The sequence below is a fragment of the Lemur catta genome, chromosome 2 (assembly GCF_020740605.2).
Source record: "Lemur catta isolate mLemCat1 chromosome 2, mLemCat1.pri, whole genome shotgun sequence".
Lineage (NCBI taxonomy): Eukaryota > Metazoa > Chordata > Mammalia > Primates > Lemuridae > Lemur > Lemur catta.
Window position 1 is genome coordinate 49,476,822 of NC_059129.1, and position 25,432 is coordinate 49,502,253.

Sequence of the window (25,432 nt, forward strand, 5' to 3'; positions counted from 1 at the left end):
GCCCCGGTGGCCCAGCGCATGCTGATGGGGCCTTTCTGCCCCAGCTTCCTAGAAAGAGAGGCAACTCTAGAAGTTAGGGTCCCTCCACCCTACAACACGAAGCCCCTCTCCCTGCCCACAGAAAGAATCCCGGAAGTGACCCTTCTGGTTTAAGCTGTTATGATGTGTGTGAGCCTCATGTCTGAGGAGCAAAGGAAACCGGGTCGGGTATCAGGGGCCACTCACCCCTCCCAGTGTGGGGTGTGGGCTTGCGGGGGAATAATGGGGGCTCTGGGCAGGGGACTCCACAGTCTTCCCAAACAGGTGTGGAACCGAATCATTCCCTTCTCTTGTCAATTGGCAACAATCACCCACAGCCAGGGCTGCTGGGACACCCTTCACGTCTACAGGAAACTCTCTCGATTATCCACGGGAATGAAGAGGAGGAGTCTGGGAAATGGAAAATATAAATTAAGAAATAAAAACAACACCGGACCCATAAGCAATCCAAAGCCGCTTGCTTGTAGGCTACATTTGTGGTTAGAAAGGCGGGTCTCGCCTTTCCAAACACTCAGGGCTCAGTCCGACATTTTAGCGAGTCCGCGTTCCCTGAGCACAACCCGGCTGGGTGGTGGGGAGGTGATGGGGGTGGGGGGGTGGGGGGGAGGTGATGGGGGTGGGGGGGCGGGGAACGAGAGGCCGTTGACAGGGAGACAAAACTGTCCCTGGATGTAAACATCACCATGGAAACTCACAAAGACTTGCCAGTATAGACTCTTCCCCCTTCGTCCCCACCCGACAGCAGGGCAGGGAGGACGCGCGACCCGGCCTACACCGTGCTCTCCATCACCCACTCGGAGCTGCCGAAAGTCCCCCGGGCCCCCACCAGGTCACTCTCCTCAAAGGGCAAGAGCATGCCGTTGACAGAGAGGCTGCGCTTCGTCCAGATGTTCGAGACCCTCCGAGGGGGACTGTAGCCACCGGGGGCGACGCCCCCCGCTGCGGCAGCCGCGAAGTCCCCCATGTCGAAGGAGTGGCTGCGTTTGGTTTTGCCCTCCAGGGGCAAGGGGAGCAGGCTCTTGGCCCGCGCGGCGGGGGGCCCCAGCAGCGGCTCTCTGTCCGACTGGTGGCCCCTGGCCGAGGTCCCGGAGCCCCTCCCGGCTGGAGTCCTGGAGTCCAGCAGCTCCTCCTTTCTCTGACTCTTGAGGTCCAGGGAAGCAAAGGCCCCCATCAGGCGGTCAAGGTTGGGCTTGGGGCGCGTGGCGGGGGGCGGGAGCCTCCAGGGGGCCCGTCCCAGCCCCGCCGCCTCCCCGCTGCCCAGGGAGCTGGAGGAGGAGGAGTCACTGCCGCGCGCCAGGCTGGCACCGAAGTCCGCGCGCTCGCGGCGCACCACCACCTTGGCGGGGCCCCGCGGCGCGGCCGGCGTGCAGGTCCCCGGGGGCGGCGCGGCCCCGTTGGTCTGCGAGTACACGTTGCTCACTGCCGCAGCCATCTTGCCGGGCGCCTCGTGGTTGCAGACCTTGTAGCGCACCATGAGGATGACGATGAAGACCAGCAGCGTGGCCACGATGATGCCCCCGATGACCAGGATCATGGTGCCACCCAGGATCTGGCTGTGCATCGACTGGCACTGTGGGTAGTCGGCCTTGGTGAAGAACTGGGCGCAGCCCACGATGTTGGTGGCTGTGAGCGTCGTGGCCGTGTCGTCCCACATGGCCAGCACACATAAGTCGTAGCCAGTCCCGGACACCAGGTTGTTGACCACGAAGGCCTTGTTGGAGGCTGGGATCATCCTGGGGAGGGAGTGGACACAGAGCGTGAGGGGTGGGGGCGGGGAAGGGCAGGGTGACGGGAAGGGAATGGCGGCAGACAGACAGTGACAGAGGGGGAGGGGAGAGACAGAGACAGACAGACACAGGGACAGAGAGACACAGGGGCCCAGCGCAAGAAAGAGCCACAGAGGGGTGAAGAGACACAAAGAGGGAGAGACAGAGAGGAGGGGGAGGAGGCAGGCAGGGGGCAGCAGGTGACACGAATAGGGAGTAGGGAATAGCGAAGACGAAGGAGATGTGAGTAGAGACCCAGGTCAGGAAACAGAGAGATCGGTTGGGGTGAAAAGGAAAGAGAGAGAGAACGATTCAGGGATGGAGTGTCACAGAGAGGTGTGGACAGAGAAAGACACATCAGAGATCAGGTGAGGAAGATGACCCAGAAGATACACAAGCCAAAAGGCAGTGAGCGTGAAGAGGAAGGGAGCGGGAAAGGGACAGTGCAAGGCAGAGGCAAGAGGCGTTGAGAGGTGGAGGTGAAGAGAAGAAGGGGAGACTCAAGCAGGGGTGAGGGGGGACACACAGGAGGGCGAGGGAGAGACACCAGAGGCAGAGAGGTTAAAGGTGTGAAGAAGCAGAGACTATACACGAGGACACGCCACCTCCCTCCTTCCCCCATATCTGCTCCAAATGTCCCTTTAGCCTCTGGAGAGCCCAGGCTGAGAGTCGAGTCGGCCTGGCCCCTCTCCAGCCCCGGGCTCGGTCCAGCCTTGCCTTGTCCTCTGAGATTCATCAGGCCCACACTCAACCCCTCCTGAGCCTTCCCTCTGGGCCAGGTGCTGTGCTGAGTCAGAGACAAGGTCCTGCCCGGAGGAGCCACCACCACCCTCATCTCCAAGACTTTCTCGTGACTCAGGAGGGAGAGCATTTGCTGCTACAGCCTGCGGCTGGGGCTCTAAGCAGAAGGGGACAGGAGACCGGAGAGGCAGGCGCGCTGCTCAGAGTGGGAGGGACAGTGTGGTGTTGAAGACTGGAGGGCAATTCTGCATCCCAGAAGAGAGGGATAATCCCTCCTTGTATCCATAGCAGCCAGGTTCATCCAAGAGCTCTGGGGGGAGTTTCTCTAGTCAGGAGGACATTGACTGCCCCCTCCACCCTAGGGCAGAGTCTGAGGGCAGCAGTCTCCCCACGCTGGGGCCTGCCCACTGCAGCCTGGGCCCCTCCTGCCTGGAGCCTGGGTGCAAACCCTGATCTCTAGGACCCTTGTCGAGGCATCGTGCCTTCTGCTGTCTCCAGAGATGGTGCCTTTGTCACCTCCATGAACACTCCTGCAGAAATACTTACCTAGCCCTGAGAGTGCCATTCTGCAGCTTTCCTGGGAGCTCCACCATTCCCCCAAAGTCCCATTCTCCCATTCCCTACTGCCTGAGAATGAAAGGGCTCCATGAGCTCCCATCAACCCCTCAAACCCAGAGCCAGGCAACCTAATTGAGATCTCAAATAGGAAATACCAAAGTCTGAAAACTTCCACCTGGCAACCGTGGGAAGGATTGGAGCTGACAGGCAGATATTGACATGCTGTCAGTGGGCAGCCCTGGGGGCCGCTGCCTCCCTCCTCAGCATCCCGGCCCTCTCTGCCGGGAGAGCCGCACTGGAGGAAACTGAGCCCCCAAGCCCACCCCCACCCCAGCACAGTGTTTGGGGTGGGACGGTGGGGAGGGTGGGCCCAGCAAGGACGCTGCGGCCAGCGCCTTAGGCCTGTCCAAGGACCTCACAGCCACACTTTTACCTGGGCCTCAGAGCAGTCCCGTGAGGGCAGGGATCAGAGCTCACACTTCACAGGGAAGGATAGGCTGACACTCAGAGAGGCTAAGTCATTTGTCGCAGAGCTGGGACCGCTAGGATGAGGCAGCTGGGACTTTTTTAACACTAGCCGCTGGGTCCACAGTCTGGGCTCATTCCTCACCGTGCAACAGTTATGGGGGCGTTTTTCCTCCTTTCAGTGGAAAGTCTGCCTTGGCCTGTGGCTGGTCAACTACTCTCTTCCCTGGAGCAGTGCTCAGAGGCCACCACGGCTCACACTCCTCCACCAGCAGGATCTCGGCCTGCTGGGACATCTGCTAGGCAGGGCCCCAGGAGCTCTGTGTGGCCAGTGCTGCAGAGGACACTTGAGTTCCCCGAGGCCTAGTTCCTTCTCCCTCAGGGCTAGTGATGTCAGCTGGAAACGCAAGAACTAAACACACCCAGAACAGTGACAGTAATCAGGGCAAACATCGGCTGGTAACCTCGTACCAGGCTCTGTTTTAAGTGCCCCATGTCAACGTGGTCCTACAGCAACTCTCTGGTCCTCCTTTGACAGAAGGGGAAACAGAGGTGCAGAGGTGGCAAGCAAACATAACATGGCAGAGCAGGGACTGAGACCCGGGAGTCAGCTCCAGTCTGCTCTACATGACTGCGCTCCACCACCTTGTTGGACGTGAGCATATGTAAGAACATATCCAGTTGAGGAAGGGGCTGGGCATGTTTGTTAATTGAACACCTGATATATGACACGGGTTTCCACATTCATTGCTCCATTTAACACGGAAAATGTCAGTACACAGAAAAATGCACTGCAAGCCCAGAAGTTGTCTCAGTGTTTAGCCACTTTCTCCTAGGAAGCAGACTCTAATACTATTACCATTACTACAGCTAATAACGACGAAAGATGAAAAGTAGCTAATATGGGGGCTTACTCTGCACCAGGCATTATTTTGAGATATCTAAGGGGGATATCTCATTTAATACTCCCAATAATTGTCAGAAGATATTTACTATTCTGTCATTGCCACTTTACAGATAAGAAACTGAGGCACAGAAAGGTTTAGTTACATGCCCAAGGATGCCCAGCTAGTATGTGGCAGAGCTGGAGCCAAAGCAGGCAGTCTGGCTCCAGGGCTCTGCTTCTGACCAGTGGGCAATGCTGCATCTCAGACACTGTCCCATCTTCCTGTCCTTCCTGCGCGAGTTTGTGCGGGACCCTGTCTGCTTCCCAAGTCAGGGGAGCTGGCAATGCGATGAAGCTGCAGTTGGGCCATGCTGCTGGGTCTAACAGGGTGAGGCTGATTCCTGGCAGGCCGCTGGCACCAGGGAGTATCAGGCTTGGAAAGCTTCCCATTGTAACCAGCCCATCAGAAACAGAGGAACAAGCCCGCTTCCCAGGGTCAGATAAGAGCAGGAAGGCAGCTCCTGGTTCCTCTGCCCCATGGTGTGTGTGTATGTGTATCTCGGGGCAGGAGGAGTTGGGGGAACTTCAGGAGAGCCAGAGCCAGCTGACTCAAAACGGCCCCAGCCGGTAAGGTCCAGTTTGCCTAATAACAATACTAACCATATCACTGAGGGATTACCTTGTGCTGGGAAGTTTACGTGCATCATCTCATTTAACCTCCTGCCAACCCCGCAAGGAAGTTATTATCACTCCCAGTTAGAGAAGGAGGAAGCAAAACAGTTCGTACTTTCCCCTGGGAGAATGATGACAGAGCTGAGGGGAGATGGGATCCACTGGGATCCAAAGCCCACACTTCTTAATCAAAAGCTAGACCACTCGCTGCTCCGGGCAGCCAATGGACAAACTGCATGAGAAAGGCATGCGAAATGGGCAGGACTCAAACTCCAGTGACTGAAATAGAATTCATCTCCACCTGTGTGCCCCTGTCTCCCCCATTATGCCCCCAACAAACCACCCACTATCCCCTAAGCTGGATCTAGGGAGCCCGGGTTGCCCCTTCGTTCCTGCCCTCAACCCACCGCTCTGGTTGGGAGGCTGCACCGTGTGCACAGCGCTCTGCCTTCCACTCCGCATGCACGCCTTTGCTTAGGCTGCTCCCTTTCTGGTCCATGGACACAGCAGCACCCAGGCAGGCTCTCTGCCTGAGCCTGTGCTCCCTGAGACTCCACTGTCACACCGCCATCTCCAGAGCGCTCCACCTAAAACACAGCTGTGGCCTTGCCCCCTGCCCGCTGAGATATTCCCCAAGAGCTAGCCACGATCTGCAAGAGACAGTCCAAGCTCCTTAGCTGGGCGCCCGAACCAGTCTGCCCTCATGTTCTTGTCCTCCCAGCCACATGCCCTCTGACTTTTCCCACATTCTTAAAAACTTGCTCAGGTAGGAAAACACCTCGGAATCAGGCAGGCCCTTCAGGGACAGAAGGCACACTCCCAGAGGGATAAATGAGGACCTCACCTATAAAGGGACTAATCGCAAAGAGGTGGATAGGGTTTGGGGGACAACAGGGAACATGCAATAACCCTGGGTTAGTAGCGATTTAGCTGTTACCCCCTCCCCACCCCCAGGCCCACAAAGGAGAGAGAATCGTGTAGGTCAGTATTACTCATGGTGTGGCCCCCAGATGGATGCTATGGTGTCCATGAACTAGTGTCCCCCTTCCATGATCAAACAGTACAGAAGTTGAGAGTAAGTGTTAAATTTTTATAGCAATTCTGCATTGGTTGTCACATTGAAATGCATGATGATTTTTTTCTGATAATTTATTTCTATTCTTACAAAAGCACTGGTCTGCAACAGATTGCGGAGAAGCCAAACTGGCCTTTCATGAAGAACAGCTTGAGGAGCACTGGCCCAGAGCAGGCTTTCTCAGCCTCGGCACTGTCAGCACTTTGGGCTGTACGAGTCTTGGCTATGTGGGGCTGTCCTCTGAGCTGTAGGATGTCGATGGCATCCCTGGCCTCTACCCACTAGATGCCAGAACGTGCCCTCAGTGTGACAACCAAAAGTCTCCAAATATTGCCAAATGTCCTCTGGGGCAAAATCACCCCCCTCTGCCATTGATACACATTGACTGAGAGCTGCGGTCCCCAACCCACAGGCTGAGAACTGGTACTGGTCCGTGGCCTGTTAGGAACCAGGCCACACGGTAGGAGGTGAGGAGCAGGCATGAGAGTGAAGCTTCATCTGTATTTACAGCCGCTCCTCATCGCTCTCATCACAGCCTGAGCTCCGCCTCCTGTCAGATCAGCAGCGGCATTAGATTCTCACAGGAGCAGGAACCCTACTGTAAACTGCGCATGCGAGGGATCTAGGCTGCGCATCCTTGTGAGAGTCTAATGCCTGATAATCTGAGATGGAGCTGAGGTGGTGATGCTACTAGCACTGGGGAGCAGCTGCAAATACAGATTATCATTAGCAGAGAGGTTTGACTGCACAATAAACATAATGCGTCTGATTCATCCAGAAACTATCAATTCCCACCCCCCCTGTCCATGGAAAAATTGTCTTCCATGAAACTGGTCCCTGGTCCCAAAAATGTTGGGGACCGCTGGCCTAGAGAGTTTGGTTGAGGAACAGAAGCTGCTGGGCAACCTCACAGGGTGGGAAGCAGACAAATGAGTAGCCCGACCTCACTTCTCTGCCCCAAACACCTGCTGCTCTCCACGGCTGAACCCGGCCAAAAGCCCAAGTTCATGGGCGCACGCTGGTCAGCCTTCTACAGTACACAGCAAAGTGGAGGAGGGGAGAGTGGATCCAAGGGACAAAGGACCGTAACTGGCTCAGCCATCGGGCCGCCGCCCTCTCTGTGAAAAACATGTTCCTGAAATCCTGATAGGTTGCTTCCCGTCATGGAAACTAGCACCATCTCTGTTAGCAGAAAACATGAATTGCTATTTTAAGTTGTTCCAATGTGTTAAATTTAATTAAGCTCACAAGCTCTAAAAGACAATTTGAAACTGCAACCCCAAGCACTTACCCAGGAAAAACAAAACAAGCACAAGCGGCTGCTTCTGAGTTGTTTGTCTTTTCTTTCTCTCTGTCTGTTAGTACTTGTTTGGCATTTGTTCGTTCAGTTTAACACTAGCAAACACATCTACAGCTAACAGCAGAGGTTTAAGAGATCACAGGAGCGTACTGGTTATTGTACTGTCTGCTCTCAAATCTGCTTTCCCCCTTCACCTACCCCGCTGTGCGCGGTGGGGAAATACATTTGCCAGGCTCCTCGCCTGTTGCTCGGTTCCTGTGCCCTCGGGCTGCAGGTACAGTTGGCCGAGGGAGGCCGTGGAGGGAGGCAGGAGAGGCCAGGCACCTCTTTCTCTTTTTCTTCTTCCAGTGGTTCCTCCCTGGCAGCCCTTGAGTCTCCTCTGTGATTCCAGCTCCTGCCAGACACACTTGGATCTTACTCTCTGGTCACACCATCTCCTCCCGTGGTCCTCCAGCTTTGGATGGGGGTGGTCAGGTGCTAGTGGCTCCCTGCTGTTGCCAATCTCTGTGACACTTTGCCATCCCCTGGTTAACTGTGTTATCTCCATAACCCAGTCCCTGCACTGAATTTCCTCTTGCAAAACCCTAATTGTTGTTTTATTTTTCTGAGTGAATCATGAACGTCACAGGAGGTAACATGTGATTTGATGAGAATATTCTATTAACTTATCATTACTTCCTCGCACTTGGGGAAAAATTATCGTTACTTCATGTCAGCAGCAGTGCATCTTGGCTGGACCTGGTGGAACTCCAGCTTTAGGAAACACTTTTCCACCTGCCCAGAATCACTCATCATGCCCCAAGTAAGCCCGTTGATCCCGTTGCACACAGCACCCCATCCCTCTCCTGGAAACATCATCTCTTTCTCCACCCGGTGACCTCGTCCTTTAGGACCTGACTCATGCAGCACCTCTGACCTCACCAGGGCTTCCTTCTCTTCCTTCTCCCCAGACCTCCTTCCATCCGTCCCCCTGGTAGAGCCCTTCTCCTTGGGGGTTGTTTGTTTCTGCCTTTCCCTTGAGGACACCTTTGTGTCTCTGCTGCCAATCACTCTATCTGGCCCGGAGTTGATGCTGAGTAAATATTTACCCTATGGCTGAGCAGTGAGTGAAAGTGCTTTGTTAAATGTTAAGGCCTAGACAAATGTGAGGGATTCTTATTTCAATGCAAAGGATAGCTAGAGGCGAATTCTCGGGCCCTGGCTGCTCCTGAGATCTTTCTGGAGAGGTGTCATTCTATACCCTTGAGGCTCAGGGCAAGGGCTCCTGAAGACCTTTCATGGATGACACAGATAAGCGTGTGGGGTGGGTGAGTGCAGCGTGTAGGTGAATGTGCGTGCGTGTGTGTGTGTGTGCGTGTGTGTGTGTGTGCGTGTGTGTGTGCGCACGCGCGCTGGAGAAGATGTGTGTGGTGTACGTCTATGTATCTGAGACATCCCATTTGTCAGCTGAACGTGTGGGCATTTGTGACATGTGTGTGACACGTGTAGGGGCCCTGGTCCTAGGCAATGTCAGCCACTGTTCTGCCCCTTTCCCACCACCCAGTCCCGCTCCCCCAGAGGCTCTCACATCTCCTGACACTTCTAAGGTGACCCCTGTGTGACCTCTCCCAGAAACCCTTGCAGGCTAAGCCCACTCTTTCGTGATGGAACAGACTTCGCCCCCATAAACGGCCTTGGGGCCTCGGGGAATGGGGATGGGAGGGGAGTCTAAGAGTTTCCTCCTGGAACTCGTGGCAAAGCCCGTGGGCTGACTGCCAGACCTGCTCCCCCCCTTTCGTGGCCTCCGTGGCCTCCCGCCTCGACGACATTCCTCAACCTCCCCTGCAGTGAGGTGTGTCCAAGCGGCACCTTCTGGCAAATGGGATGTGGAGGAAGGGAAGTGGCGAGTGCCACCTCTGGCCAAGCCTTCACAAGAGCGGGAGTGCCTTCCCCACGCCTTCCTGCCCTTCTGCCAGGGGACCCTGGGGTGGTGAGGAAAGCCGGGCCTGAGGGGAGGTGGAAACTGGTCCAAGTCTCCACTTAGGGAAGGTCTCCTGCCTTAGCTGGTGCACCACCCCCGGCCGTGAGGATGGTGGGAATCTGTCCCGCTCCAGCCTTTACACACTGGCAACCTCTGCAAGGGCAGCTGCCTCCCCCACCAGCACAGCCCTGCGGGGGAGATGAGGGAGCCCGGGGAGCTTGTTATGGGCAGGCGTGTGTGTGTGTGTGTGTGTGTGTGTGTGTGTGTGTGTGTGTATTTGTGTCAGAAGAAGAAATTGACACTGGTCACCAAACACGGCCTCTTTTATCTGCACTGTCCCTCCAGCCTGCATCCTCCCGTCAGCTCCCCGCACCACACTCTTAGGTGCTCTGTCCTCTCCTCCCCTCCACCAGTGGTGGCGCCACTGCCGCTTGCTGGGCCCCAGCACTAATTTGGAAACGCCACGTGGAGCGTCCCCCGCCCCTCCTCCCGGCCCTGCAGCCTCATTACTGGTTCATCACAGAACCAGGCCTGCCAACCTCTCAGCTGGCCACCAGATCTCACGTCGCATGACACGGCCCCATCACACCCAAGCAGGCGGCCCTGACTCCCCAGCCTCTCCTCCCTGCTGCGAGCCCCAAAGGGCCTGTCTGCTTCCACGCACGAGCTGCAAGGATTGGAGGAGACGTGGCTGGTTCTTTGCAATTTACTGAGTACTCACTGTGGCACAAGCCCTCAACAGGCAGGGTCTCTTTGATTCTGCACACTGAGTCTACGAGGCAGGAAGAATTATCCTCACATCGAGGATAGAGAAACTGAGGCACAGGCAGGTAGGACGCCTGCCCAAGTTCACACAGGTGGAAAGAGGCTGAGCCAGCGTTTAAGCCGGGTCTGCAGGGCCACTGAGCATGATCTTCCCTGTCCTGTGTCACACGGAACTGAATCCAGCAGAATCAGGTTTTAGCAAGTCTTAGAGTGAGGCCAACTGTTCGACAGTAATTTAAAAGGAAAACAAAAACCATATATTACTTTGCAATGACAACTAACATTTATTGAGTGCTTACTATATGTCGAACGCTGTTCTGAGCACCCTCCATGTATTAGCTAATTTAATCCTGGTAGCAACCTTATGAAGGAGGTACTAGTATTATCCCCACCTTACAGATGAGGAAACTGAGGCTCAGAGAGGTTAAGCGACTAAGGTCTCACAGGAGAGGAGGTTTGTGCTCAGCTAGGATTTGAACTCAGCCCTTTCACATTTCCTCAATTCAAGTTCATGATAACCCTGGCAAGTACATTTAGTAATTGTGCTCCCCGTTTTAGAGACAGTGGTTAACTGAACTGCACTGAGGTCACCTAGCTAATTAGGGTCAGAGATGGGACCCCCGTGAGTGATGAGGGTGGCCTTGCTACTTCAGGACCCATGCCATGGGAGGTCTGAAGGAAGCGAGGCAGCCCGTGGATATCTGTGGGCAGTTTCCAGGCAGGAGGAGCTGCTAGTGCCCAGGCGAGGATGGCACGGCTGGAACAGAGAGGTGGAAAGACAGAGCAGTAGGAAATGAGGTCACCAAGGTAGTGGCTAGAAGCCAGATTCTGGAGGGCTTGCCAATATGTTCGCTGTTGCGTTCCAACTCTGCGTATTAGCTGCTGGGTCCCCGAGTTAAGAAGGATTCTGAGGCTGTGTTCAAATTCAGTGGGACAGACTGCTATAGGTCTGGACGAACCTGTGTCTTAGATTTGCTATTTCTGGTCTAGGGATCAGAGTTGTTAGAGGGAATTACCAGAATTACCAGTACAAGCTGTAGAGTCCCCTCTACTGGTGACTGGTGCCAAGTGGTGTCCTTCCCTAAACACACGCCCTGAGTGACAAGGAGGACAGGCACATGGCTGCTGTTAGAACAGGATTATCATGGAGCTGGTGTGACTCAGTGAGGGCTCCAAGGATCAGAAGCCTCTTATCAATTTCCAAGTTGGGACTGGTGGCCAAGGGCCAGGGCCCAGGGGCTGGGGGTTGGGGGTCAGGACCTGTCCCTGCTCTTCGGCCTTTGCTGCTCCTGAGAGCATGGGGCTCCCCTGCCTTATTGGCAGTGACTTCACCCTGTCAGCCAGTGAAGGAGCCACGTTCCTGTCAACATGGTTGAGATTATGAGGCAGAGTGCCCACCCGGCCCCTCAGTCCTCAGGTGTGCCCAGACAGCTGCTCCCACAGCCCTTGGAAGGGCAGGCAGCGTCGGGCATCCGCCCCTGCTGAATTGGGGCATCCTTCCTTGCTTCCTCCCCAGACCCATCTCTGCAGTCAGAGGGATCCTGTCCTTCCTCTGCTCAACCCCTCCCCGCACTCTGGGAAGCTCGTCTCACATGGCCCACAGACCCCACACAATCTGCCCCTCACCTCTCTGATTTCCTCACTCCTACCCCCCTTGCTCACTCTGCAACCTGGGCTCCCTGCTGCTTCTTGAACCTGCCAAGGGTGCTCCTGCCTCAGGGCCTTTGCACTGGCTGTTCCCTTTGCCCGGATGCTCTTCCCAGATATCCCTGTGCTCACTGTCTCGCCTCTGCTCCAGTGCTGCGTTCTCAGGGAGCCCAGCCCTGACCACCCTGTTTAACACTTCGGCCTCCCCAAGCCTCTCACTCTGCTCCATTTTCCCCATTGTGCTTTTATTGCCCGATAGGCAATGTAATTTACTTATTGTGCTGTTAGCTGTCTGTCTTTCTCTCTTTCATGTCAGCTCCCTGAAGTCAGGACTATTTTGTCTGTTTTATTCACTGATATTTTCCCAGCAGCTAGAACAACACTGGGCACACAGTAGGCCCTTGAAAACATTTGTTGGATTGGTAAATAAAATGAATGTTCTATATTTGCACTGCCCAATATGGTAGCTGCATGTGGCCATTTAAATTTAACTTCAAATTAATTAAAAGTAAATAGAATTAAAAATTCAGTTCCTGAGTCATGGCAGCCAGATTTCAAGTGCTCAGCAGTCACATGTGGCTAGTGGCCACCACACAGGGTAGCACCACGTGGAACGTTTCCATCATCACAGACATTTCTATTGGACGGTGCTGTTCTAGAACACGCTGAGCAGCTCTGTCCATGTGCCCCAGAGGTGGTATCAATACTGTCATTTTCTATGTGAGCCCTGACATACCAGACAGCTGGGACAGTCCAGGGAGGTTGTCCAGCTCAGGCACAGCTCATGCCAAGGGAGGATTTGGTAGTGGAGGCTTCGGCCCAGGCCTTGAGCTGCTCTCCATGCTCTGGAAGCTTCATCCCTTCTTTGTGGGTCTTTCAGCTTCCCTCAACTCCTAGGACCTCTGGGTGCAGCTTGCTTTCTCTGGGGTTCCCCCAGGCCTGGCTTAAGCTCATCTGCCCCTGGGAGTGCTCTGACTCTCACACTCAGCCTGCACCCCAGCCTCTCCCCACGGCTCAGTCCCACTGGCAGAGCTGCCTCCCTTCCCCCTGGTCCTCGGACAGGGCCAGCCCGTGGCCACACTGGGACGTCGGGCTCCCTCTGTTCCTTTGTTTCCATACCCTGCTCCTGCTTTCTCACTTCCCACCTTTAAGCCACCCCTTCCACTTCGGATGCGTCTCCATTAAGAAGAATCCCTGATACATTCAATGACAATGATAGAGGTCAGCCCTCCTTCCCAGGAATGTGACCACTAGAAAGGGCAGCTGAAGAGGCAGCAGAGTGTGGTGTTCATGCATACAGACTCTGCAGCCAGACCGCAGGGTTCGAGTCCTGGCTCTGCCACTTAAGCAGCAATACCTTACCTCGGGCAAGTTTCTGAACCTCTCTGTGTCTTAGTTTCTTAGAAATATCCTATTTCTGTGAAACGGGGCATTCACAATCTCTGCCTTAGAGAGCTGTTGTGAGGATTCAATGAGTCATGATTCACAAAGCACCCAGGTCAGCGTCGGGCACAGAGTGAGCTCCACATGGGGGTCCGTTACATAAAGGAGTGGGCAATGCTTAACCCACTTAGCCCGAAAGAAATGTCTCTGATGGTGGAGATCCAGGCCGCGGGGATCTGAGGCAGGTAAACCGCACACAAGCTAGACACTGGGCGGCTTGGGCGGTGCCTGGTCCTGGCTGGGCTGGCAGGGAGGTGTCCTGGCTTCAGCACTTGAACTCTCTATCTCCCCCCACCCCCCAATTTGACTGTTTTTCAGAAGACACGTGGCTCAGTGATTGCAGAGGTTACTGGAAATTAGGCCAAAGCGAGCCGAGCCCCAGCAGGCTGCCTCTGTGCTCATTTCCCCAGAGTTTACCTGGTCACAGGTGAGGATCACGCTTGGGGAGGCCCTGCCTTGCTCCCTGGCGTGGGCGGCATGGCAGACCCAGCTGCCTGGCAGAGGTCTGGGAAGGTCACCAGTGCCGGTGTTGGTGGAGGTCACTTGTCGGGGAGGGCATTCCGCCCTGTTCCGTGGGGCTCCTTCATGCAGAGGATAAACGGGAGATCAGAGTACAGGCGCTGGCACCGGACCCTGGCCCCGTCACCGACCAGCTGCGTGACCTCGGGCAAGCCACTTAACCTCCCCGTCAAAGGGGGCAGATGATTGACCCCCTCACAGGGTTGCTATGAGGACCGAGTCAATCCCTGTAATTTAAGCGGTGTCTGATCCCTAGTGAGCGCTCAGTTTATGCTAGTGATTGTGACCGAGGGCGCCGTCCAGCGGCCCCAGAGAGGACAGAGCAAGGAATCCAGGCATGAGGCCAGGTGCCAGCTGGCGGGCAGGTACCCGGCCCGGCTCAGGAGGCCCCCGCCGTCTGAGGTCTGGCAGTCTGTCCTGGTGCAGGGCACTGGGACCGCTTCACTCCAGTCCGTGTGCTTCTCCTGCTGACTCACCACGGTGTCCACTGGCCATTCCCAGTCCTCCCTCTGCCCTCTCCGTTCACAGACCACAGGAGCTCCGGGCTGGGAATGGCCCTGAGAGCCACCCTGGTCATCAGCGCCCCCATAACAGGCTGTCAGCACCCTCCGCTCACACACTTCCAGGGATGTGCCAGGCCGTCACCCCTGCACAACCCTGAGTGGCTCACACGAGGCCGTGATCTGACAGCCCATTACCTCCTCCCGCCAGTCCTAACGTCGTCCCCTGGGCATCCCAGACAAGCTTGCTTCTTTCTTTCACACGTGTCAGTGTGTCCCAAGCTGTGAGGCAGCTCTGTCACCCCACCTCGGGTTTTCACCTCTCCAGAAGCAACATTCCCGTTCCTCCCAACCATTTCCTCTTAACACAGTGTCCAGCCTGCTTCCCAGCTGCTCCGGTCTGATCGCACGCCAGTTTGTCTTTGGCCCTTTTCCTTGCGGGTGGGAGGGGTCTGGGCAGCAGAGGACAGAGTCAGACCCCCCATTCCCCCACTGGAATATCACCCTTCTCGGGAGCACGGCCTCCCCAAGAGTGCATCGGGTTCTCGCCTATCCCACCGCGGCGCAGGCTGAGCGGACTGTCAGTGAACGGGCCCTGTGCTTTCCCCAGGGCCACCTTGGGCCTCCCCACTCCCACTCTGTTCTCAAGCAGTGTCCCCATCACGGTGGGTGGAGCCGGACCGGGCGAGCTCTCCAGCCCATGTAACCTCTCTCTGTGTCTCTGTCTCCTCATTCAGGTCTTTACAGATATGGAACTTTTTTCTGTATTTAATTGTCCTTAGCTTCTAGTCCCCAAGGACTGGGTTTGCATGTCTTAGAAGAAAGAGTATGGGCTTTGGAATCAGAGAGAAATATCTCTTTGGAGGCCAGTTCTGCCCCGACCAGCTGTGACCCTAGACCTGCGGTCCCCAAACCCCAGGCCATGTCCTGGTGCCAGTCGTGGCCTGTTAGGAGCCGTGCCAAGCATCTCCGCCTGAACTCTGCCTCACCATCCCCCACCCCCATCCGTGGAAAAATTGCCTCCCATGAAACCAGGTTGCTGGGTGCCAAAAGGTTGGGCATTGCTGCTCTAGACCATTTCTTTCCTCTCTCCAAGCCTCAGTTTCCTCACGTATGAAATGGGATAGTAATATGAACCTTCTGTGCTAAGTGTGAGAAATTAAGTGCAGTAGGGATCAACTGTCTGCTCCTTCCCCGAGCCATTTGGTAGCACAAGAATGATGGCTACGATGATGATAGTTGTCATTTATCTCCTAGAGGAGCTGAGAAGAGCTTGCTCAACAACAATTCATCACTTAGAGAAAAAACGCAGAAGGTGTCAGATCAATTATACCTTGTTGTAAACATAGACGTGTGCAAAATGAAGATTCCCCACCAGCTGCATCTAGACAGGCTAGAACAACCAGCAGACGCCAAGTCAACACCACCTAAGGGTGAACCCGATCTGATCATTCACCCCAGTTGGCAGATCCATAATTTCATGGGGGCATCGCAGGGCAAAGTCAGCGCCAGCCTCCTTCAAAATACTATCACCTTTGAGTGCAGATGTCTTTATTATATGGGCACACTTGCAGCTCCAACTCAGGTGGTGCAAATGTGATATATGTAACCTAAATGTTAGTACCCCGGTAAAAATTAAAAAAAAAAAAAAAAGAAAAAGAAAAAGAATGCTATCACAGTGCTCACTTGGGCAGCACTTATACTAAAATTAGAACCACACAGAGAAGATCAGCATAGCCCCTGACCAAGGAGAACACAAGTTTGTGAAGCATTCCATAGTTTTATGTAATTTTGATACGTTACAACCTGGATAAACCTTGAAGATATGAGGCACAAACAGACAAATGCTGGGTGATTCCACTTATGTAAATGACCTAGAGTTGTCGAATCCATAGAGACATAAGCAGAAGCGTGGTTGCCAGGGGCTGGGAGGGAGAAACGGGAATTATTGTTTAATGGGTACAAGGTTCCAGTTTGCAATGATGAAAAAGTTCTAGATGGCGATGGCTGCACAACAATGTAAATGTACTTAATGCTACTGCTCTGTACGCTTAAAAGTGGTTAAAATGGTAAATGTTACATTATATATATTTTACCACAATAAAAAAAAAAAAAAAAAATCCTATCACAAAGCGAATTCTGCCTTGTAGGCAAGAGAGCAGAGGTTGTTGGAAATCTATTTGTCACTCCAGCGAGGCTGATGAATGCTTGGGGGGCAGTCACCACTGCAGGGGCTTCCTGGTCATGTTGTCCTGGCCCTGGTTGGCCCTGTCTCACCTGGGGCAGTGGGCACACTTGGGGAGGGGTCCTGGGTGGGGGAGAAGGGCCCCTGGCCGTCTGCCTGCTCTTGTGCATGCGTCCTGAGGCTTGCAGAGCAGGGCAGCTCCGGAGCAGGACCTGGGGAGAGGCTGCTGAAGATGAAGCGTGGTGGTGCATACAGCGGTTGGGGTCACGTCCCACCCCCGCACTGACCAGCTGTGTGACCCCCGGCACACTGCCTCGCCTTCTCTGCCTCAGTTAAACAGGAACACTGGCACCTACTGTGTAGGAATATCGTCAGGTTAGATGAGGTCAAGTGTGCTGAACACTTAGCACAATGCCTGGGAACAAATGAGTGAACAGAAAACACTAGGTTTTGTTACAATGACAACAGCGGTGACCCTTAGTCTTGTCCATTCATGCTGCTTAACAGAATATCACAGACTGGGTAATTGATTAAAAAAACCCCAAATTTATTTTCTCACAGTTCTGGAGGCCGGAAGTCCAAGATCAAGGCACTGGCGTTTGGTTTGGTGAGGGCCTTCTCGCCGCGTCCCTGCGGCAGGTGGGAGGGCGAGAGAGACAGAGCTCCCTGTTTTATAAGGGCCTAATCCCACCCAAGACGGCTCTGCACTCATGACTGGTTCACTTCTTAAAGGCCCCACTTCTTTATACTGTCACACTGGGGATGAGGTTTTAACCCACAGACATTTAAACCACTGTTAACACACTAAATCAGGGTGAAATGAAGCCCTCGGTATTTCGTGGACGGGTACTGGGGCCTCACCTTTTCCCTCAGGTACAATCCTCCCCTTCTGTCAGATCAGAAGCTCTTGGAAGAAGGAAACTGTGTCAGTGCCCAGGTGGAATCTGTGCCGTAGCGAAGGAAGCTTACTGACTGTGCCGTGCCAGCTGAGGCCCTTCCCAACTTCCCAACTCTGAACCTCACTCAGTTTTCTCAGCTGAAAAATGGGTTCATAATATTGATCATATGGTGTCCTCGTGAAAATTAAGTACAATGATATTTGTTCAGTACTGAATACAGGGCTTAGAATATGCTTATGCAATGAAAAGCAGCCATGATGAAGTGTGGATTTGGTGTTTAAAGAGCAGAATCAAGCGTTGGCCCCACCATCGGCTAGGTGAGCAATCTTGAACAAGGAGCTCTCACTCCTTTGTCAAACAGGAATGGTAACAGCTGCTACCTATTGAGGACTGAACTCTGACCTTTTTTCTTTTGCCCAAATTCCTTTCCAAGAGGCTTGGCGAGTCATGCCTACAAACAATAAAATCTCACTTAATGGGTTTTATTAACCCGAAATAATGTGGTTTACTTTCTAACCTGATTCCTGTACAGCATCGCATGAGAGATAGAAGCTCCCCTTACCTTAACTCAGCTTCCTAGTGACCACTACCTTTTCTCAGGCATCCTGTCCACTGACGCCACGGCTTCAGACAAAGCTTAACTCTTTCAACCAATTGCCACTAAAGAATCCCTAAAACCCACCTACGACTTGCAGGCCCACGGCTTCGAGATGTCCCACCTTTTAGGAATGAACCCATGTGTTACATTTCTGGTTTTACCTGTAATTCCTGTCCCTATGAATGTATAAAACCAAGCTATAATCCGGCTGCCTCAGGAGCATTTTCCCAAGACTTCTTGAGAACCTGTCCCCTGGGCTGTGGTCAAACACATTCAGCTCAGAATAAACCTCTTTAAATTATTTTAGAGTTTGGATTTTTCTGTCGATGCTATACCATAGGACTGTTGGGAAAACCTACTAAGATGTGAGGCTACTTGGATGCAGTATGCAAGTGGTAAAGCATCCACAAATGCAAGGCGTTGCTTTTTATAATGAGGACACTCCGCACCCGTGCATGAGTGACGGAGAGACTTCCTGGCACTTCCTTGGGGGCTGCTCTGAGCTGCCTGCTGGACACGGGCGTGCTGAGTTGCTGCATCATCCTGCCCACTGGCTCACCCTGTGACGAGATGCCCTTCCCACCCAGTGGCCAGGAGGCGCCCACTCAGCACTTCTCTGGGCTGTGATTCTGCTGATGCTCCCCCGACACCTCTGCCTCTAACAAGCAGGCTGGCCGGGAAGGGATTTAATTAAGGGTGGAGAGAGTAATGACCTCAGGTGGGCAGCAGGGAGGCCACTCTGTCCAGCCAAATGGTAGATCCTGCCACAGTCCCAACCCTGGAGTCAGCAGGAGGGAGGGCAAGGGAACAGAGCTGCCCCACCCACCATCCTCCCGTCCAGGCTGGATGGACAAGGCTCTAACTCCCGCTCTGTCACAACTTGCTGTGCAAACATGGGCACGTCACTTGCTTTCTCTGTGCTTCAGTGCCCACTTCCAACATCCTAGAATGCCACAAGAACATCACTGGAAAGAGGTGATAGGAGCAAGGGCAGGCAGGAGGTGGGTGGTGCACAGCATCAAAGGGCTATGGGAGTGGGGGCACCAGGTCCCCAACCCTGAAAGCACACAGGAGTTAGCACCAAAGTGACCTGGGCTCTGGGCTCAAATGCCAACTGCACAACTGACTGGCTATAGGTTTACTCCATTACTTAACTTTCTGGAGCTTCAGTCGTCTTATTTGTAAAAGCAGTTTGCAAACTCAGTTTGCAGAGTCATATGAGAATTAGAAATAATGTATGTGAAGCACTGGCATACAATATATACTCAATAAATCATTTGTGTGTATAGTGACTGCTTACCTGCTTTATTATTGTGGATCCTCTGTCCGCCTGTCAATCTATTATCTTTTTTGATAGACAACACTAACACCGTCCAGTGCACCCATCTCCCAGCAGGACCTCGCATGGTGGCAGAAGGTGAGCCATCTGGGGACATGGGTGGTCCTGGGGCCGGGGTCTCTGCTGAGTGGGCAGATGACAGCTGTGGCATTTCTCCATTAGCCAGGAGCTTTAAGGGGAGGCTGGCCTGGCCCAGAGGTGCACCATCCTCGTTTTGCCTGGGCATAACAGACTAGAGCCACTCAATGCACTTCGGTGTCCCTGGAGGATGGCCATATGGGCCTGTGATCTTCTCAGTCTGGAAGTAATCATGTGTGTAAATCATAGACTTACTCTCCTCTGTACTTTGTCTGGAGTCTCTCCAGCACTGTTTATTGGGGTGCAGGGGTCTGAAGCCCCAGGAACTGGCCTACTCTCCTCCCTCTCCTGCTCCAGCTGGGGACAGGCCCTGCGGGGTGGCAGGCGGGAGTGAGGCTGAGGAGGGTGCGTACCTGCTCCTCTTGCACTTCAGGTGGGATGGAATCGGGGGCTGGGGGGAGCGGTGTGTGTGTCCACTGGCCGGTGTGTGTGTACAGTGTGTGAGCACGTGAGTGTGAGTGCACGCCCGCTGGCTGGTGTTTGTGTGGGCGTGCTCTGGCCAGTGTGGAAGCAGCCCTGTGTGTGAGCAGAGACGGGGGAGGTGTTGGCCTGAGGCTGTGAGCATCTGTGAGCATGTACTTGAGGGGAGAGCATTTGAGACTGTCCTTGCAGGGTCCCACAAGGCCCTGAGGGATCCAGGCCCACTCCCTCTCTGCCCCTCCTCCCATACCCCGCCCTGCACTCGCTCTGCTGCAGCCAACCCGGCCTCGGTGGCTCCCTTGAAGCTGGAGCCCTGGGGGCTTTGCACCGGCTGTTCCCTTTGGCTGGGATGCCCTTCCCGCACTGCTGTGTTGGGCTCACCTCCTCCAAGTCTCTGCTCAGTCTTGCCTTCTCGGTGCAGCCTGCCCTGCCGCCCAGCTAATATTGCACTTCACCCCCTGCCCGAAGCACCGGCCCCGTCCTGCCCTGTGGTTTCTTTCTGCACGGCCCTGACCGCCTCCCAGCACCTAAGTCATTTACTCCCTCACTGTGCCTGCTGCCCGTCCCCCGTGAGGACCAGGCTCTGCAGTTGTTTTGCTCACTGACGAATGAACGGGAGCATTTATTTGACGGCATATTTGCCTCAGCTTTCTCATCTGTAGCATGGGCACGGCCACAGAAGCCATCCAGTCCACAGGGCCGCTGGACGGATTAGATGGATGAATATTAAAAGCACTGAGAATAGAGGGTGGCACACGGTTCAGTAGAGGTTTCCTATCATTATCATGCTCGTCGCAGCCTGCGAGCCAGGACGGCACGAGTGATCTGTGGGAAGAACTCGGCACGGTGGCAGTACCCCCGGTGAAGGTGCCTGGTACACTTCCCACCCCACTCCTGACCCACCCCTTAAAAATTCTCAGGAAGGAAAATTCCCTAACCTTCCTCAGCCATGGGAGCCCATATTTTGGGGCCCCTTTTGAGTTGGGAAGTGAGTTATCAGTAAATTTATTATCTTTTTTGTTTCTTAAATCAAGGGAGGAAGCCAGTGAGCCCCTCCCCCTGCCCAGCCCTGGGCTGTGTAGCTCCTGGACCCCATAGGTGGTTAACAGACTGTGACTGACAAGGACATCTTCTGATGGATTCAAGGGCAGCGCAGACCGTAAAGGACTTGGAGCTCTGGCCCCGGAGTCTCCAGCCCAGACTCCTCTCCCAGCTCTGCAGCCCCTACCAGGCTTCGAGGCTGGGGCAGCTCCCATCCCTGCTCTGGGTCTCTGCCCCTCTCCTTCCTCTGCATGAGGAGGGAAGAGGAAGAAATGGAATTAGACCATTTCTTAGGTAGTTTCCAGACTCCTTCATTCTTCCAAGAAATTTTCGTGGGGCACCTATGATGTGCCAGGCATTGCTCTAGGCACAGGGGGACAGCACTGACCACCAGTGACACAAGTCCCTGCCTGGTGGAGCTGACACCCCTGGTGGGGGAAGGGCAGACTGTAACGTATTTAGGATGCTGGACGGTGGGCAGCGCCGTGGCGAGAAGGAAGAGCAAAGCAGGTGAGAGCGGAGGAGAGTGTGTGGGAGACGGGGGCTGCTCCGCTCTAAGCGGGTGCTCAGGCACAGCCTGGCCGAGCAGGCGACATCCGAGATGGGGAGATCTTACATCTGGGAAGCTACGAAGCTCAGTGATTCTTAGCGCTGCTGCATTCCAGAGACAGCACCGTTTGGGGTCCCTGGAGCCCCTTCTCATCTTTTTCTTCGTCTCTGCGCACACTGACCCCAGCCGCCCGTGGGTGAGGTGGCTGGAGGACAGATCTGCCAAAGTCCCAGGAGTGGGGAGTGATTCACCACTGTCTGTATTCACGTTCGGTATTTCTCAGCTCCCGTGGCTATTATGGAATAAATATGACCTTTTATTCTTCACTTTGCTTAAGACTCAAGGTCAACAGCCCAGCTGTGATCTATCGGCTGCTGCCTTCACTGGACGTCCCCGAGCCAGGGGGCCGCATGGCTGTCAGAGATTCATGACACCATCCGCCAGACCCGCACGCCGCCTGCCCCTCGGCACTGGGCCCGGCCTCGCCCGGCCAGGGAGGCAGCAGCCACAGTGGCTCTGGGGGATGATGGCTCATTGAGGGCAGAGACCAAGCCATAAATCTCCCCTGTCTCCCCCAAGCCCGCCCCATCACTAGGCTGAACCATGACCCGGGTTGCATTTCAGTCTGGGAGGAGGCAGCAATGGGAGGCAGAGCAGCCGTGGTTCAAATGGCGAGTTATAAATTAGGACGCCCGAAGACACGGCCATCGCTTTCCCCCGCGTGGAGAAAGGGCAGAAGGCACACAGCAGCCTGCCGGCCGCGGATGGACTCCGCCAGGCCCTTCCAGCAGCCGGCTTCCTTCTGCCTTCAGAGAACAGACATCACCAGCACTGCCGGAAGTTCTTCCACCTGTCTAACTGAGACCCCACCTGACGCACTCACCTGTTTCCTCTTGTTTCTCCTGACTGTGGGCTGGTTCATACTGCGCCTGTCTCCTCCTGGTGGCTCTGAGTGACAACGGGCTGGGGGTTCTGGGGTTGACTCGGAAGGGGGCGGTATAGAAGGGGATGGCATCACTGGCCTTTATCTGAGGACATCACCTGTACCTCCCAGACACCCCTCTCCCCCTCTCCCTCCTACCTCCTGTCCTGGGAGGACAAGGAGAGGCCGGGAGCTCTTTGGAGCTCGACAGGCCTGGGCTTGAATTCTGGCTCTGCCATTTCCTCGCTGGGAGACCTTGGGCAGCTCACCTACCGTCTCTGACCCTGAGATTCCCATCCCGTAAATCAGACAAAACAGTAACGCCTGCCTCCCTGGGGGCTGCGACGGTGCCTGGCACAGGTGCTAGCTGTGCATTGTCAAGGCCTCAAGCTGCAGACCCTGGAGCCAGCCTGCCCGGCTTCAAATCCCAGCTGGGACACCTCAGGCAAGCTTCTCAACCAACTTCTGCCTCGGTTTTCTCATCTGTAAAATCAAGGTAATAACAGTACTTTCTTGGTCAGGATGTTGAAAGAATTAAGTGAGCTCATAAACAGAAACCACTCAGAGCAGTACTGGCATGGAATAATTTCCCAGAACGGTTGGCTCTTATAATTCCACCATTATCAGGGCAGAAACCACCTGCATTTACTTGGTACTTTGACCTAATTCCATCAATTGGCCTCGTGATTTATAATCCACTTATTTCCAACCAAAGATACAGGATGACTTGCAACATAAAAACATAAAATGAGACAAGTACAATTTGTTAATGTTTATTGAAGATCAAAAATCAATAAAAAGGCTTGAGCTGGAAGGCCTGGCCCCCCCAGGATGGGTCGTTGTGACACTCAAGCTGTAACTTCAGTTATACGTCCCACAGGACCACCAAGCTGAGCGCAGCCCCGACCACTCTGTCTCGAGAACAGCCCAGGGAGGAGGGGCAAGATGGCGCAGACCAATGTGAGGGGAGGGGCTTTGTTGGGGGGACCCTGTCTATGTGGGACTTGGCACCATAGGAAGCGAGGGTGTGTGGAGGCTGCCTTCAGATGGGGCTGTCACCGGCTGGGGAGGGGCTTTCTCAGTCTTCTTTGCTCTGGACAGGCTACACCCAGTGTACTGGCCGCTGCTGGACCCTACACAGGCAGAGAGACATCAAAAACCTGCTACGGATTAGAAGCAAGGGACCAGGAGATGCACCACAGGACATACCCCAGGCCTTGTCCTGCACCAGAGACAAACAAACATGGCAGCCTTTACCTGCAAGCCCTCTCATTCCTCTTCACTGATTGAGCTCCTACTTGACCTTCTGAGTCACCTCCTCCAGGAAGCCTTCCCTGACCTCCTGGGGCTGGGTCAGTCCCCCAGGACCTGCTCTCACATATATTTGCATAGCACTTATCACAACCGTAGCTGCTGAATCAGTGAATGTCTCCTGGCATAGCTGTTTGATGTTGGTCTCCCTGGGGAATGCAAGCTGCAGGAGGACAGGAGTGCCCTGCGCACCGCCACCTTCCCAAGTGCAGCCCAGACCTGACATTATAAGCACAAAATAAACACCTCTTGATCGACTACAGGTGAAGGCAAGAATGGAGGAAGGCAGGGGAGGAGGATGTTGAATCCAAAAAATAGCATGAACCATGAGAATTATCTTCAAAAATTAAATGAACCCATTATGGAACAGAATTGATTTTATTCCTGGAGAAGATCTCGAGGCAGAATCTAAGGGTGGGAAGTGGAGGGAGATGGATTATGGGGCCGTAATGAGGAAAAAGCTTTTACCCAGTGGCACCCACCAGCAGTGTGGGCTCTGGAAAAAGAGGAGAGGGGAGGTTTCTCATCCCTGGAAGTTGTTCCCCCACAGGGCCAGCCAACACCTCGAGGGGGTGGCAGGAATGAGGAGGGATGGGCAGCAGGCATGGTGGGCACCACACAGAGTCACAGAGAAAGGAAACAGTTGGCCTGGATGACATTGAACTGACCTTTCTCATTATAGACTCTTTTTGTCTGAGAGTAGCAAGAACTAGCCCCATTTTAAAGACAAAAGAACTGAGTTCAAGATAGTTGGAATGAACAAGCAGCTGGAATGGTCCCAAGGACTTTGGTTCTGCCCTTCCACCCCTAGGCTCTCTCATACCCTTGGCAACATGTGCACACAGGGGAACTGGGCTTTCAGATAGCCTTAGGACCCTACTGACTCACTTCCTCCTGCTGCTGCTTGGGCTGCCACTGTGCCCTCCATCAGGTCAGCATCCCCTGTTAGCCAATCCCAGAGGAAACCACTTCAACATATTCCAGGTATCTGCCCATTATAGATGCAAAGAAGTGCATTTCTAATGGTGGAATTTTATGTCCTCTGATCTATGAGGGAAGTGTATTTAAACAGGGACCTTTTCCTGCACCCATTCTGGGCAGTGTGGGGAAGAGTAGGGCTTGGGTCTAAACCCAGGCGCTCCTGCTTTCCTGGCTGGGGGAGGTAGCCCCCACCCTATGCACTCTTGCTGCAGGACGGAAGGTTCCTTTCTGCCCCTGCCCCTGAGGGAAAGGACCGCTGAGCGCCAGCCAAGCCCACCGGGAATTTTCCAAGCCTCCTGTTCCACTCAGACCTTCCTCCTAGCAACAGTCAAGGCTTAAGGAGGAGAGCAAGGCAGCCTTGGGAAGCAGCCCTTGGCACAGGCTCACACGCAGTGGCATTTTGACGGGTGGTAAAAATATCTCTCTGGTGTTCAGTGCTGGCTGCGGCTGCCGCTGCCACCTCGGCTTCTAAGACCCTGTCTCCGTGCCCGGTGCCTCGGCAGCCGCTCCAGCTGCCTGCACCGCCTCGGGAGGCAGCCCGGTCACCAAGCCCCTGACCACAGCCCACCCTGACACCCACAACTGCCACCTTCGTGGCCAGGGCCAGGCACCAGCAAAACTGCACTTAGGAGCCACTGGAGAGGGTGATTTATTATCAGAAATACTGCAGCACACGCCTAATGAGCTAATTAAACAAGAACATAAATAATTG

At 54.4% G+C, this 25,432-nt stretch overlaps 1 protein-coding gene and 1 non-coding gene across 2 annotated transcripts in view; one reads left to right on the plus strand and one right to left on the minus strand.

The window, feature by feature from the left end:
* Positions 1-808: 808 nt before the first annotated feature.
* The window catches only part of LRFN2 (leucine rich repeat and fibronectin type III domain containing 2), a 39,672-nt gene continuing 15,048 nt past the window's right edge, over positions 809-25,432 (minus strand). Inside the window, exon 2 of the mRNA XM_045542109.1 lies at positions 809-1,772. Within this exon, the coding sequence (XP_045398065.1) occupies positions 809-1,772 (964 nt within the window). The remainder of the gene's footprint in view (positions 1,773-25,432) is intronic.
* LOC123633689 lies at positions 16,015-16,119 on the plus strand. Its single transcript, XR_006733712.1, has one exon. It is a non-coding gene; the product is annotated as a U6 spliceosomal RNA (small nuclear RNA).